At 46.0% G+C, this 14,830-nt stretch overlaps 1 protein-coding gene across 7 annotated transcripts in view; it reads left to right on the forward strand.

The window, feature by feature from the left end:
- The window catches only part of PTPRT (protein tyrosine phosphatase receptor type T), a 460,558-nt gene that overhangs the window by 369,425 nt on the left and 76,303 nt on the right, over positions 1 to 14,830 (forward strand). For 5 of the 7 annotated variants that reach the window (XM_068150103.1, XM_068150108.1, XM_068150109.1 and 2 more), the window contains exons 14-15: positions 9,806 to 9,941; positions 13,052 to 13,081. In XM_068150103.1, the coding sequence (XP_068006204.1) occupies positions 9,806 to 9,941; positions 13,052 to 13,081 (166 nt within the window). The remainder of the gene's footprint in view (positions 1 to 9,805; positions 9,942 to 13,051; positions 13,082 to 14,830) is intronic. The other 2 variants (XM_068150104.1, XM_068150106.1) reach the window with 1 other exon arrangement.

Raw genomic sequence — 14,830 nt, forward strand, 5'->3', positions numbered from 1 at the left:
TCGGCAGGCTGGGAGGCAGTTTGCTTTGTGCGTCCCGTTGCCTCGAAGCCAAGCAAATGAAAGCAGACAACCCTTTACAAAGTGTTGGAGTCCATTAAAGGGAGTTCTAGAGATTTCTCAGTTTTCTCTCCTCCCTTTTTAGCAAGAAATAGACTGCTCAGATGGTCTCCTTTTGATGTGAGTACCTGCAGGAGCTGCTCCATCTCTCCGAGTCATAGGTTTCTGCCTGCTGCTCCTGTTCAAGATGAACTTGATTCTTGTGATAAAGAAAGAGTGAGCTCTCAAATCTTTGCATATTGGCTTATTAAATGGAAGGGGAGGGGAGGGTCAGCATGTCAGGCACAAGGTTGTGACACCAGTAGCACATCCTCCAAAGCAGAGCTAGTAGTTACCCAACTGGGCAGGCATTGGAATAGGTTGCCCAGGGAGATAGCGGAGTCACCATCCCTGGAGGCGTTCAAGAAACTTGTGGATAAGGCACTTCAGGACATGATTTGATGGCCTTGGTAATCTTAGGTTGTTGGTTGGACTCAATGATCTTAAAGGTCTTTTCCAACTGAAACAAGTCTGTGATTCTGTTATCCTAACTGAGCAAGCACATCTGGTGAGCTCATTTCCCTCCATCCAGTGGCTCAATGTAAGAGCTGGCTGATGCCAGTGGCAAGGACTCCTCACCAGCCTTTGCTGGGTGACATTTGACAGCCCATCAGAAAGCTCTCTGCCTTTGTCCAGCCTCTGTAGCCATTTCTCACTTTCCCAGCCTGTTTTCAGTCCACAACCCTTTTGTATCTCCATGTGTGTTTGCTTTCACATTCATTGCTCTTAGATGTCCCACCACTTCCAGCCACAGCATCTCTCCTCACCTGGGCTCCTCCTCTCTTTTAGATGACTGGAGCCATCTCATCTCAGTTGGATGCATGTCATTAGCATAAAACCCTCTTTAAAAGCCAAGTTTCTAATTGAACCTCAATCTACCAGCTCTCTGCCATGCAATTTGCATTCAGCCCGTTTGTTTCTTCCTTTTTGCCGTTTCGCTTTCTTCGATGGCACGTTTTAATCTGTCCCATTCTTTCTGAGTTAACTGACTTGTTCTCCCTGTCTTTAAGCAACCTATTTGTATGGACACTTTATCAGAGCAAATGGCAACCTCTCTTACCAAGAGAAGCCATTACCTCTCGTGCTCTTAAAGTGCATTAAATTAATTTCACAGTGTAATTGAAACCAAGGCAGAGGGCTCATTAACGGTTCCTTATCTCCTGATACTCATTTCTTCTTTCTTGAAAATGTGAGTTCTTGCAAATGAAAGAATGGAACTTTAATAATCATGACGAGGTACATTTTTATTTGTTTCCTTTCGTGTGTGTTTTTTTTTTCTCCTTGTGCATGCTGCCTGGGAACGATTTTGCTTGTTCTTAGCAGTAATAGGTAGGCAACAGGCCACCACGCGAAACCCGCCCAGCCTCTTGAGCACAGGTGATTATCAGGCCAGGAAAAAGGAGAACTGTTCAGGCTTCCAGAAGTCTGAGCAGCAGCAGCATCATGACTTCTTGTTTCATCTGTGGTTTGCATGGGAGAGATTTATTCTGACTACAGTGCAAGGGGAGGGGCACTCCTCACACGGCGCACTCCTTGTGAAGGTCTTCACGTACAGAGGGTCATCTGGAGGTCCAAACACCACTTCAGTCTCCCTAGCAGCACTTGAGTGCGACTGAAGAGCCCCGTGGATCCCTTGCTGGCCCTCTGCAGAGGCTGAGTATCTCCCTGATCGTGCATGGAGATGACCTTGTGTTTCTGAATTTAAATAGCTGTGGCATTTTCTGAGGCTGATTGTTACACTCGCTCTTAGACAGCTGAGTCCTGCTGGTGAGGAAATGATGACAGGAAAACAAAAACCAGATTCTGCCAAGCCTCTGTATAGAAACTCCTGCTGGAGCCAGAGACAATCAAGCCTCAGCAGCACTGTGTAACCCATTCACAGATCACTAGTGGGGAGGTTCAGAGCTTCCCCAGGGTTTTGCAGTTTCCATCAGAATGAACCTGAAGGTCTGTGCCACCAAATTCCCCTGTGGGACAATGGGATCAATACTCCACAAAATTTAAATATAGAGAGGAAACCCTGTCAGCTTGTGGACAGAATTCCTCCTACTTTACCCTGATGTGCACAGAACAACCTCTTGGGATATGAGAGTTGTGTGTGAGCAAGACAAGAAGGAGGGCAAAGGAAAGTTAGTTTCTCCTCTTGAGGATGGATTCATTTCTGATAGCGACCTTCCTCTCCCCATGCTGCATGGTTATGTTCCCATTGAGCTGGGACTTCCTCACCCAAGCATTACTTTAAGTACACATGAGGGCAGCTGTAATGATACAGGAGCAAAAAAAAAAGTACCAGGATTACTCTGGAGTTCAAGTGCCTTTAAGATTGAGAGAAATGGTCCTGCTTTTTTGTAGTGCTACAGCACTGAAAAAGGGAACTTTCTGGGAGATGAGTGCTTAGTGATCCTGCAGCCTCAGAAAGGAACCTGCCTCTGAAAGGTGATCAGGGAGGAGACTGCAAAAAACCCTGGTAGAACATGAAAAGGGGAAAAAATTCCTACTGCTCACATACAGGCTTGTTGCATATGGAAACTGCTCTTTGAACAGAATAGACCAGACCAGGTTGGAAAAGACCTTTGAGATCATTGAGTCCAACCTATCACCCAACACCATCTTATCAACTAGGCCATGGCACCAAGCACCCCATCCAGTCTCTTCCTAAACACCTCCAGTGATGGTGACTCCACCACCTCCCTGGGCAGCACATTCCAATGGCCAATCTCTCTTTCTATGAAGAACTTCTTCCTAAAATCCAGCCTAAACCTCCCCTGGTGCAGCTTGAGGCTGTGTCCTCTTGTTCTGGTTCTGGTTGCCTGGGAGAACAAACCAACCCCCACCTGGCTGCAACCTCCCTTCAGGTAGTTGTAGAGAGCAATAAGGTCTCCTCTGAGCCTCCTCTTCTCCAGGCTAAGCAACCCCAGCTCCCTTAGCCTCTCCTCACAGGGCTTGTGCTCCAAGCCCCTCACAAGGAGGTTTTCCTCCCTCAAATTCATTTGCAAGGGCTCTGTTGTTTTTGGAGCCATGTTCTGGTTCTGTAGACAGGTAATGTGTTTTACAAACAGATCTAATCCCGCTTCAGATCTGTTTGCTGATGCATTTTGTCTCCTGATACACACTGGGATGTTATTCCTTTGACAGGTTTATTCTGGTTTGTGCTATTTATTTCAGTGTTGCAATCACACTTTTTAAGTTGAATGCAGGAAAATCCTGGGGTTTGGGCTTGGTGTTTGGTTCTTTTTTTCCCTTGAACCAATCTCTGCCTTCTAAAAAATGATTATATCTTTTTAGCACAAGTTTGTGTAGCACCATAATTAATTGTTAATAACAGAATTAATTAAAGGGATTCAAAAGGTTGACTTTAGGGGCTTCCTTAACCCAGGGAGATAATGAACCAACTTTGAATTAGTGAGGACCCCAGTGCAAAACAGGATGAGGTCACAAGTGACCTGAGTCTGATAACCTCAGCCCAGTTCCTAGAGAAGGTTATCTACCCTAGAGCTCTGCGTCACTGACAGACTGTCTTGGGCTCACCAATTAATATAAGTAGTAGGAAGGAGAAGGCATAGTGCTTAAGGTAAAATGTGGGATAGATTAGCAAGAGTAGACTGAAAACATCACCTCTGTAGTTCAGAGCATCCCCTGCTGGGGTGTGCTGGGTCACCTCAGAACAGAACAACATTGATGATCACTGGGGGAGTCAAGTCCTCCTGGAATCAAACCAGGCATGGATTCACCTGGAGTGCTATGGGGGCTTGTGGTCCCCTTACAGCACCTGCCTGGTGTGAAAGGATGCCCTTGGGCCTGTGCTGTGTTTGGCAGGAAGAATGGTCTGAATGTGCTTTGAAGCTGTCTGCACAGGGGTTGAGAGATGGGGCAGAGGAGGGGGCAGCACAGAGGGAGGAGCAGGAGAGGGGCCACTGGGTTTTACAGGACAGCAGCATTAAGTGTTCCTCACTTTCATACACTTACACCACCTTATTTGGGTAGTCTTCTCTATTTCCTGATACCTGAAGATGCTCTCTTCGGTGTATCAGCTGCTAGTCAGGCACTGTCCATCACTTAAAAAGTTCTTCATGGATATTACCGTTGTCAATAACCTTAAATAACACTTCCAAAAGCATAACAACCCAAGGCTATCACAAGTACATTGTGCCTCTTCTTCCTTAAATAGGTGTTTCAATGAGCCAGTGTTCAAACCCAGAGCTGTTACTGATGCATTAGCTTCTCAGTTTCTTCCAGGTACTGGTCATGTAAAAAAACTATATGAAAGCCAATGTCACAAGAGAGGTAGGTGTGAAAGAGACTGCTTCCTAGTATCACTGTAGAGGAGAAGGCAAATCTTCATTCAAGGCATGTCTGGAAGTGCTGCTTCAACTTCACAAAGTACAGAAAGTTTCCCAGACCTGTGTGCAGCACACACAGAGTGTACACACAGGCTCCCCAGTGCCCTGCCCAGCTGACTCCCTCTTTGCTGGAAGATGGTGAGTGTCCTGCTTTGCATGCTGCTCACCCAGCTCCAGGGCCAAGGCTTATCAGGCATGGTTTATACTGGGTCTGTCAGAAAGATGAGGACAATCCTTCTAGCATGGCCTGTTGTGACAGGACAAAGGGTGATGGTTTGAAGCTAAAAGAGAGAGAGTCAGACTTGAAAGAAGGAAGACAGGTTTTACATTGAGGGTGGTGAGACACTGGCTCACATTGTCCAGAGAGGTAGTAGATGCCCCATCCCTGGAACTATTCCAGGTCAGGTTGTTTAGGGCTCCAAGCAGCTTGCTCTGACTGGAGATGTCCCTGCTGACTGCAGGGGGATTGGTCTAGATGAAATGTAAAGGTCCCTTCCAACCCAAACCATTCTGTGATTTCATTGACCTCTGTGGTGCTTGGAGCACCTTTGGCCAGCCAGGCTCTAGAAGTGGCCTTCTCTCAGTATTTGTTACATGCCCACCTTTGGACTGGGCTCACTGCTTCTGTAACTTCTGCAGCTGGTGTGGCTGTGGATTTTTAATGATAAGCATAATGAGAGCAGAGTGACTGCTTAGAGGGGGCTGGCTGGTGCTAAGGTTAATTAGCTGTTGTTCATGGGGTGTGAGGAGCTCCCTCTCCATCCATAGCATTGTCACATGCTGTGAAGATATGCCTCTATCAGCCAGGAGATTGATCTCCCTGTGTCTGTTTAGGAGCACACGAAAACTAAGTCACATCTGTAAATGTGAACTTCTGATAATGGGAATCCTGCTTGTTTTCCATTTTAATAATTTCAAGCTTGTTTCTAAACAGCTCTGCAGAAGAGGAGAGTTCAAATGGAAACACAAGGTCACCCTCTGAACCATTGCATCACTTGTAGGCATCACAACAGCTGCTCTTTGAACTCTTCTCTCAAGTCCCTGTAATAACCTTTCTCATTCTGGGGGAGCTGCCTATCTGCCTTTAGCACAAATGAAGTGCTTCTGCTCTGAGGAGAGAGGAAGGAAAAGAGGAGGGGAAAAGCAGAGCCTTGGTGGTGGATTTGCCTGGAATCTCCAGAATCAATTATCCCCTTGGTGCTATTTTTTAATTCCCATTCAGTGTAGTAATGCTAATCTTGGTTCCTCGCTGTGTGCTTACCTTCATCCTCCTACAGATTCAACCTGGATGCCTGGTAATCCCTCATAAAAAAAAATATTAGTCTTCTCTCTCTGCCTCTCCAGAACTGCTTTGTTTTGCTGCTCTCTTGGCTTAGAATGTGGTTGAAAGCTTTTGGTTCCCATCCTTCCTTCTGTTCTTGTGGATTACTTTTAAAGACAAGGAAATGTCTCATTGCAGCCATAGGCCTCTGCTGTTTGCAGTCTTCAACAGCTGGAGGAGGTGGTGAGGTCATCTGTTGTGATACTCTTGGTGGAATTAATATGTTTTTTAATTGAATTATACCAACGAAATAGCCCAAGTGGAGCCTGCCTTCAGGTTTGATGAGCTGCTTCACTTGCGGCCTCGTGATGCACAAACGCATCGGCATCGGGGAGAGATGGCAGAATGCTCTGGGGTGGAAGGGACCTCCGAAGGTCATCTAGGCCAACCTCCTTGTAGTGAGCAGGGACATCCTCCATTAGAATCATAGAGCAAATAAGGTTGGAAAGGGCCTCAGAGATCATCAAGTCCAATCTGCCACCCAACACCTCATGACTATTAAACCATGGCTCCAAGTGCCACATCCAATCCCCTCTCGAACACCTCCAGGGATGGGGACTCCACCACCTCCCTGGGCAGCACATCCAATGGCTAATAACTCTCTCTGGGAAGAACTTTCTCCTCACCTCCAGCCTAAACTTCCCCTGGCACAGCTTGAGACTGTGTCCTCTTGTTCTGGTGCTGGTTGCATGGCAGAAGAGACCAACCCCCTCCTGGCTACAACCTCCCTTCAGATAGTTGTAGAGAGCAATAAGGTCTCCCCTAAGCCTCCTCTTCTCCAGGCTAAGCAACCCCAGCTCCCCCAGCCTCTTCTCACAGGGCTGTGCTCTAGACCCCTCCCCAGCCTCGTTGCCCTTCTTTGGACACATTCAAGAGTCTCAATATCCTTCTTAAATTGAGGGGCTCAGAACTGGACACAGGATTCAAGGTCAGATCAGGTTACTCAAAGCCTTGTCAAGCCTTACCTTGAGTATCTCCAGGGATGGGGTTTGGGAAAGCAAAGTAAATGAGGTTGGTGGGAAAGGACTAAAATGTTGAGCTGTGAGTGTGAATTGGAGTGCTGGGTGATGCCTGTGAAAGGCAGACTGATGCCACTGGGCAAGCCTCAGGGGAAGTGCATCTTGTACAGCACCTAAATGTATCTCAGAAAGCAGGAGCCTGGTCTGGCAGATAATGTTCAGACAGGGAGTCCAAGGACCTACAGTCCTCACTTCTCTGGCTCTGTCTTCTATCATCTGCCTTTCTTATTTAGAAAGGGAGCTTAGGGCAGAAAATTGTCCTGCTTCTTGTTAGTATATGTAATGGAGTCCTGGCCGTAGCAGGGGCTCTGGGCGCTGCTGAAATACACACAGTAATAACACTGCTGACCTGTTCTATACCCCATTATTCCAGGATCCAGCTTCAGTTACAAGGAACAATTTATTCCAGGAAATGTGGTGGAAGTAATCACTAGAAAATATGGTTGCAGTTTATTTCCTTTCCCTTTTAATGTCAGCAGTATAGAAACATTGGTATGGAGAAGGAAGAAGGTGGCCCCTCAAGTACAATAGTGCAGAGCTTTCCAAGTGGATTTACAGATATTTGTAGGAAAAGGCTGTTGGAGCAGCTTTTATGGGCTTCTGTGCCCAGAGGATGTCAGATCTGCCTGCACACTGATAAAGGAGAGACAAAACAGAAGCCTAGAAGTGTGTTACTCTCAGGAGCAGCAGAAGCCACCTTCTGCTGCACAGCAGCAGCTCAGAGACCTCCTTCTGCCACAGCAAAGACATTCTCTTTGCCTTCAGCTGCTGGTGGGAGTAGGAGCAACCCTGGCAGATTTGGGCTTCTACAAAGAGAATAGGGCAGAATGGCTTGGGACTTGTGTGGTCATGTTGCATCAGACAGCTTTAAGGATCCAAGACCCAGGAATTTACTGATGCTGTCATATTATCAATTCCTAGGTGCTATTAGCTGAGACAACTTACAAATGGTTGGACTAGTGGCCTGAAGGAATTGTTGGCCTTTGCCAAGATAGATGGAAAGAGTAACACAGATGATTCAAGTGTTTCAGTCACCACAGTGTGTGGGTGTCAGGATGGATAAGAGGCTTTTATTCTCTTCCAGAACTGCAGCAGGCTACTTTGGGATGAGGAATATCAGATGAAAGCACACTGGTCACACATTGCCTGTAGTAACAAGCCACAGCCCAGCATAATCAAACCCATCTGGTGGATTGGAGGATGGAGGTGACAGCACAGTGTGAGGCCACAGCTGGAGCACTGGGTCCACTTCTGGTCTCTCCAGTTCAAAAGAGACAGGGAACTGCTGGAGAGAGTCCAGCAGAGGATACAAAGATGCTGAAGGGCCTGGAGCATCTCTGTGAAGAGGGAAGGCTGAGAGCCCTGGGGCTGTTGAGCCTGGAGAAGAACAGCCTGAGAGGGGATCTGATCAATGCTCAGCAAGAGCTAAAGGGTGGGGGGCAAAAGGCTGGAGCCAGACACTTTTCAAGCGGTGCCCAGTGACAGGACAAGGAGCAGCAGGCACAAACTGGAACCCAGGATGTTTGTGAGGAACATAAATTGAGATATGAAGAAAAGCTTTCCTGTAAGGGTGCCAGAGCCCTGCAGCAGGCTGCCCAGAAAGATGGTGGAGTTTCCTTCTCTGGGGAGATTTCAAACCCACCTGGGCATTGTGATCCTGGGCAACCTTTCTGGGAGACCCTACTTTAGCAGAGAGGGGTTGAACTACGTAATCTGCAGAGGTCCCTTCCAAGCCCCACCAAGCTGGCATTCTGTGAATATCATCTCCCCAAGCAACTGATTTCATAGAATGGTGTAGGTTGGAAGGGACCTTAAAGATCATCTAGTTCCAACCCCCCTGCCATGGGCAGGGACACCTTCCACTAGCCCAGGTCATCTTCTGATGACAGCACATGCTGTTCACCTTTGATTCCCTTTCCTGCTGTGTTTAAGATGCAGGGGAAGAGCTGATGATTCCAACAGCGAAAGTGAAGCCCAAGATAAGATTGTGATCTCATGTAACATGAATTCATTTAACTTCATCATGTGCAATGGTGATATTTCTAAGAATAATTAAGCACCCCAGGAATATACTGAAGAGAAGGCTTCTTTAGTCTTTAGAGTAGCCACGATTCAAATCTTGTGGGGCTTTCTAAATCAAGCTTGGGTGGTTTAAGCTCTCTCTGGAAAAAATTCTGTGCAGCAAGTAATGAAGTCAACAGAGCTAAGATCTATAATAAGCACTACAATGTAAGGCAATAAGCAGCAGGGAAGAGGGCAGAATTCTGCAAGTTCCTCAGTTATTGCAGGGGCAAAAGAGCCTTAAAGATGGATAAGTACTAGGAAATAAAAGGAGAAATGTTGTCCAAATAATGCTCCTAAACGTGTTCTATTATTAGGTGGGTAGGCTCTGCTCTTACAACCCCAGAAATTCCAGATAGGATTTATATTGTCTCTCTGGGCTGCATGGAATACTTTAGGTGATGTGGAGGGTGCTCTGTGTGGGATGAGTGCTTGTTACATGTGTAAATGTATTACATGTGTACATGTATTACATGTGTAAATGTATCAGATATATATATATGCATAAAGGAGAAATACAAATGTCTTCTGATTTTAGAAGACAAAAAGTTCCTGCAAGCAGCATTGTGAGAGAGGTTACTGCAGATGTTTCCATTCCTTATTTCAATGAGTAAGGATTGCACCTCCACTTAAGCTGTTGGAGATGAAAATTACAACTGATTGGAATAGTCCTGCTTCTTGGTGTGCACTGAGTGCTTCAGAAGAGTCAGTTCCCCACCACAGCGCAATACAGGTGAAACATCAGACTTGGCTGCATTACACTGGGATTTTACACCCTCTGGCTGCTCTGAATTACCTGTCATTAGCCCTTACTACAGGCAGATTTGTTTAGATGGACAATTGTCTGCTGCAGTTTGATTGTAGATACGTTGTTAGGCTTTCAAATGACTATTTTAAGGTGAATCACTGCACAGCTCTTCTACAAATTCTCTTTTTATCTCCTCCTTCCTCTCCCTCCATCTTTTAAGGAGCTTCCACCCAGAATTCCAATGCAGTGGAACCAGAAAAACAAGTTGACAGCACGGTGAAAATGGCTGGAGTTATAGCTGGTCTGCTGATGTTTGTCATTATCCTCTTGGGAGCCATGCTTACCATCAAGAGAAGGTAAGTTTCTGCTGTGGAGTAGAGAGGACAGGAGCAGTTAGTAAGAACAAGCTGAAACAAGAAAACCCAAATGTCTGTAAAGTTGTTTTCTGGAGAAAATGCCCTTTGACTTTGCCCCCAAAGAGGATTAGGCTTTGGTCAGTTCTGATTTCATCTGGACAGTTTTAACTCCAGGGTAATTGTGACTTGCATTTCCCTGGAGTGAAGAATGTGACACTTTCCAGGCTTGTGTGACCCCTTTAAGTGTAAGACTGAATAAATAGGATCAGACAGCCTGTCATGGGTGCACTGTAAATAAGTTCCTTAAACTGCTGTTGGTAGCAAAAAAAGGAGATTTGGGGCTGGGTAGGGTTTAGGATTAGTTCCTTCTATGAAAATTCAGCTCCCTATTCTGGATTAGGATTTAGGTTGTTACCTTAAACTGATTAAATAAAACCCAGAAGCCTCTTGAGCAGAACATTCCCAAGCAGCAGGACAGATTAACAAAGGGACATTTGCACACCCAGGGACCTGTGTCCCTTCTGTGTCCATATCAAGGTGGAGAACAGGCAGGGTTTTCAGGTTGTGCAATAGAGTCTGGGGTCAGGTCATGTTTTTAGTAATCCCTATCTCTGACCAATTTTAACAGATTTGACATATTCCTTCAGGAGTCCTTAAATCAGGTTGCATGCTCTCAGAGGATTTGAGCCAAAATGGCCTGTCCAATTCCAAACTATAATCCTTCTTTTTGCTGTCTTCCTTTACATTCTAATCCTGATGGAATAAATCATTCTGAGCTCTCCTCTGCAGCCTTGAGTATGCAGCTTTTTAGTGAGGGCTAAGAGCCTCATGTGGTCTCATGTCTGACGGCCAAGACATGAGAGGAGCAGGAAGCACAGCAAGATGTTGGACTAGATGACCTTTGGGGGTCCCTTCCAACCTAAACCATTCCATGGTTCTGTGTTCAGCAGAACAATTAAGCTGATAGTGCTGTGTGAAACCTAGCACTGGTCTGCCAGAGGGGTTGGTTTCGTGGAACCCATCGGAGGATGTAGGAGGCTCAGCTGCATGGGCTTTTATTTTACACATCCTGGAGACTTTTTCTCTTTGTTTGGAGCTTCAGAGGAGCTTGGAATATCACAGTGAAGCTCAGTTGCTGTCACTGTGTTTAACTTGTACATTGCTATGGCTTGTAGGACTTACGGGTTTCAGGAGATAATCGCATGACATTAAAACACACCGAGGTGTTCCTAGGAAGTGGTGTCATTCAAATCACTTGGCATATATCAGGGAGCTGGCAAGAAGTTGGGGATTTATAGTTCAGGCCACCAGCAGGCAAAACATGTCATTTCAGAGTAATGATCCTTTTGAACAGCTCTAAGTCACTCTCCTTTCCCCAGTGTGTGCTTAACAAGAAGGATGATGGTGCACAGAGAGACGGCACTGAATATGGTCTCATGTGCTTCTGGAAGCTGTGTTCAGGGCAACCATCAAAGTGAATACTGCAATCCTACATTTATACTCCTAAGCACTTCCTAGTAGATGTACTGTCTTCAAGGACAGGGTTTGAATAGGCTGGAGTTTGAGTTTCATTGTTTTTCCCTGGCTTGACCATAGCCTCTGCTTTCAAGGCTCCCTTGTGCCTTGTATCTGTTAGAATCACAGAATCACAGAATATTAGGGGTTGGAAGGGACCTCAAAAGATCATCCAGTCCAAACCCCCTGCCAGAGCAGGCTCACATAGGGCAGGTCACACAGCAAAACTTCCAGGCAGGTTTTGACAGTCTCCAGAGAAGGAGACTCCACAATCTCTCTGGGCAGTCTGCTCCAGGGCTCTGACACCCTCAGAGTGAAAAAGTTTTTCCTTATGTTCCCATGGCAGCTTCTCTGATCCAGCTTGGCCCTCTTGCCCCTTTTCCTATCATTGGACATCACTGAGCAGAGTCTACTCCCCGCACTCACCCTTCACATCTTTATCAACATGAATGAGGTCACCCTCTATTCTCCTCCAAGCTAAGGAGTCTCAGATCTCTCAACCTGTCCTCAGCAGGGAGCTGTTCTGCCTTAATAATGTGCTGCTAGAGCTGTTGTGGAACAGCGTTTTCAAGGAAGACCTTTGCCAGATATGAAAGGGAAGACATCACCTCTTAATTCCTTGCTACATCTTGTTTTGTGGCACTGCTCAAAACCATCACATGTTCTGAAAAGTGTTGTTGAAAAGCTCTGATAGAAGATGTTTAATCCCAGCCACGCTGAAAGCTGAAGCATACCCCACTGATCATCTATAAATAGGTGGTGATGCTTGAATTGCTAATGAACTCTTTGCCTTTTAGAGTTTGCTGAAGCTTCATTTCTCATTACACAATTTGCTCACTCTCCAAGTATTCCAAAATTGTGGTGTGCTTACTCTGTCACTTTCCTATTTACCTTTCTTTAGCTCTTACCTATTTACCCTTCTTTAGCTCTTACCTATTTACCCTTCTTTAGCTCTTACCTATTTACCCTTCTTTAGCTCTTACCTATTTACCCTTCTTTAGCTCTTACGTATTTCTTCCCATGTCAAAAACCTCAAAGCACTTCACAGGCAAAGTCAAGTCTCGTTCCCTTTTCTGCTGAGATGGCAAAAGTAAGGAAGACAGAGGTGAAGGGTGACACGAGTCAGTAGCAAAAGTGGAAACACAGCCTGCACTTCCCGTCCCCAGTTCAGCCTCGCTGGTGGAAAAAGTGTGGGAGAACAGCAGCTCACTAAAGCTGCTGGAAATAGACTTTAGATTCTTCTGTGAAATGTGAGCTGGGTTGCATGTTGTGCTTTTCTCCCCCATGTAAATCAGATTATTTCTCCTTTGAGCAGCTAGCTGCATTGTTGTTAGCACCAGAGTTCACTCCCGCAGCGTGAAGTGCACACTGTGTGCATAACCCTCGCTACCGCCCTGAAGATTTTGACCATTAAGGACACTTCCTAGAGTCCTGCTCTTCACTGACCACCACCATGTGCACAAATACTTTGTATATGAAAAAAAAAGGATAATAATCCCAGAGTTCAAACAAATCTAATGATGTGGTTTTCTTTTTCTTCCCACCCCCCACTCCTTTTGGCTGTCTTCTTCATCCGATTGGCTGCCGATGTTTAGAAGAAATGCCTATTCCTACTCCTATTACTTGTAAGTACTTGGCTGGGGATGGTGATGCTTCTTGCTGTTACCCTGTGGTAATCTGTGCTTGGTTATAGTCTTTTCTTTTCTCACTTGTTTAGTAGTAGTAGTATTATTGTTTGGTTTACCATCCCATTTATCCTTGTCTTTCCAGCAGCTTGTGTTTTATCTTCCCAGTTTCGCACGGTTGTGTTTGCCCTGGTTTGCCATCACACCTGTCCACAGACACACCTCAGTTCTGGTCTGCAGTCCTGCAGGTGCCAGTGGACACATAGAGTGTCCCCAGCTGCACCTCTCACAGTTGTCCAGCATTATTTAGCAGGGAAATTCACCCCTGAAAGTTATTGTTGGGAATTTCTCAGCCATGGATGTAAGTGTTTTGAAAATGTAACATTTCTGACAACAAGGACTGGACATTATCTCAGCAAACATCCCTGCTCCTGCAGTTGCCAGGTTCCAAGTGTCAGTCTAGACCACTGGATGACAAAGTGGTTCAGATTTTCAGATCTAAATCACCTGTCCAGTCCTAATGACAATGCTGCATAATTAAGGCAGTTGTTAAGGCGCGTGGAAATGCTTCACACGTCAGTACTTCCAGAGCCATCTGTTGTCTAAAGATTGAGGGGCAGGAAAGTAATCAGGGCCAAGCTGTTTCTGCCATGATAATAGTTGTCTGAGGATCAGGAGGAGGGGAGGACTGGATCAATGATCTGCGGAGAAAGTCCTGGAGGATTGAGTTGGATGCCTTCGCTGCCATCAGAGGGCTGGAGAGGGATGTAGAAGGCAACTGCTACTGCTGAGATAAACAGCTCTGCCCTCCCCATCTCCCAGAAGCAGCAGCCATCTCTCTGACCTAGAGCTTTCCCCCAAAACCAGCAACCTGCCAGACTTTCCAGGGCTCTGACCCTGACAAAATGGTCCTAAGGGCCCTGTCTGCTCTGATAGCCCTTGCTGCTACCCAGGGCATCCTCCTCCTTTGCCTGTTCCTACAGTTCAATTTGGCTTGATCTTGTGACTTTGTCCTGTGGACACATTCAGAAGATGTTTAGCAGGGCAGTGAGATGAATGCATTTATGGTCTGCCATTTTAGTAGAAGCTGACTTCTTTACCATGTGAGCTGATTTGCACCTGAAGATCAGGGCAGGGGAGCTCATCATGAGGGTCCCTACATGCCACTTCTGGGAGTAACTGTGCCTCTCGATGACCTATCAGAAAATAACTGAAAGGGGAGCATTCCCCACTTGCTAAGTGTGTGAGGAGCTTAAAGACCCCACAATGAGCCTTGCCATTGCCCAGCTACATAGCTGTGAATGCAAAGTAACTCCCTTCCCTCTAGACATCACACTGGTTCTCCAAGAATGGAATTTGATCTGTAGAAGTCAGATTTCAAGAGAAGCTTGACTAAGTATTAAGGTAGGGGACCCTTTAAAAAATGTAGGTGCTACTAGCTGGTTGCATTTCTTGCTACAACCTTTCCTCTCCTGCTTCTTTCCTGTGAACTTCAGGAAAGTGCCCTCTGCACTGTTCCACTGTTTGGGTTTCCTTACAAGCAACCAGTCACAGTATCACATTGCCTGAAGAACTCAATCCCCAGTTGGCCATTGTAATTTTTAATTCTTCCAGGAGACAGTCTGTGGTCAGAACGTTCCCTGCTTTATTTTAATTCAACATTTGTGTATTTCAGAAGATGAATCAACTTCTGAGCCCTGCATGACCCCTTTACACAACTGCACAACAAGATTGCTTTAAGCAGTCAGC

The sequence above is a fragment of the Melanerpes formicivorus genome, unplaced genomic scaffold (genome assembly GCF_026170545.1).
Source record: "Melanerpes formicivorus ecotype bairdi unplaced genomic scaffold, bMelFor1.0.p_v2 SCAF_19, whole genome shotgun sequence".
NCBI classification, from domain to species: Eukaryota; Metazoa; Chordata; class Aves; order Piciformes; family Picidae; genus Melanerpes; species Melanerpes formicivorus.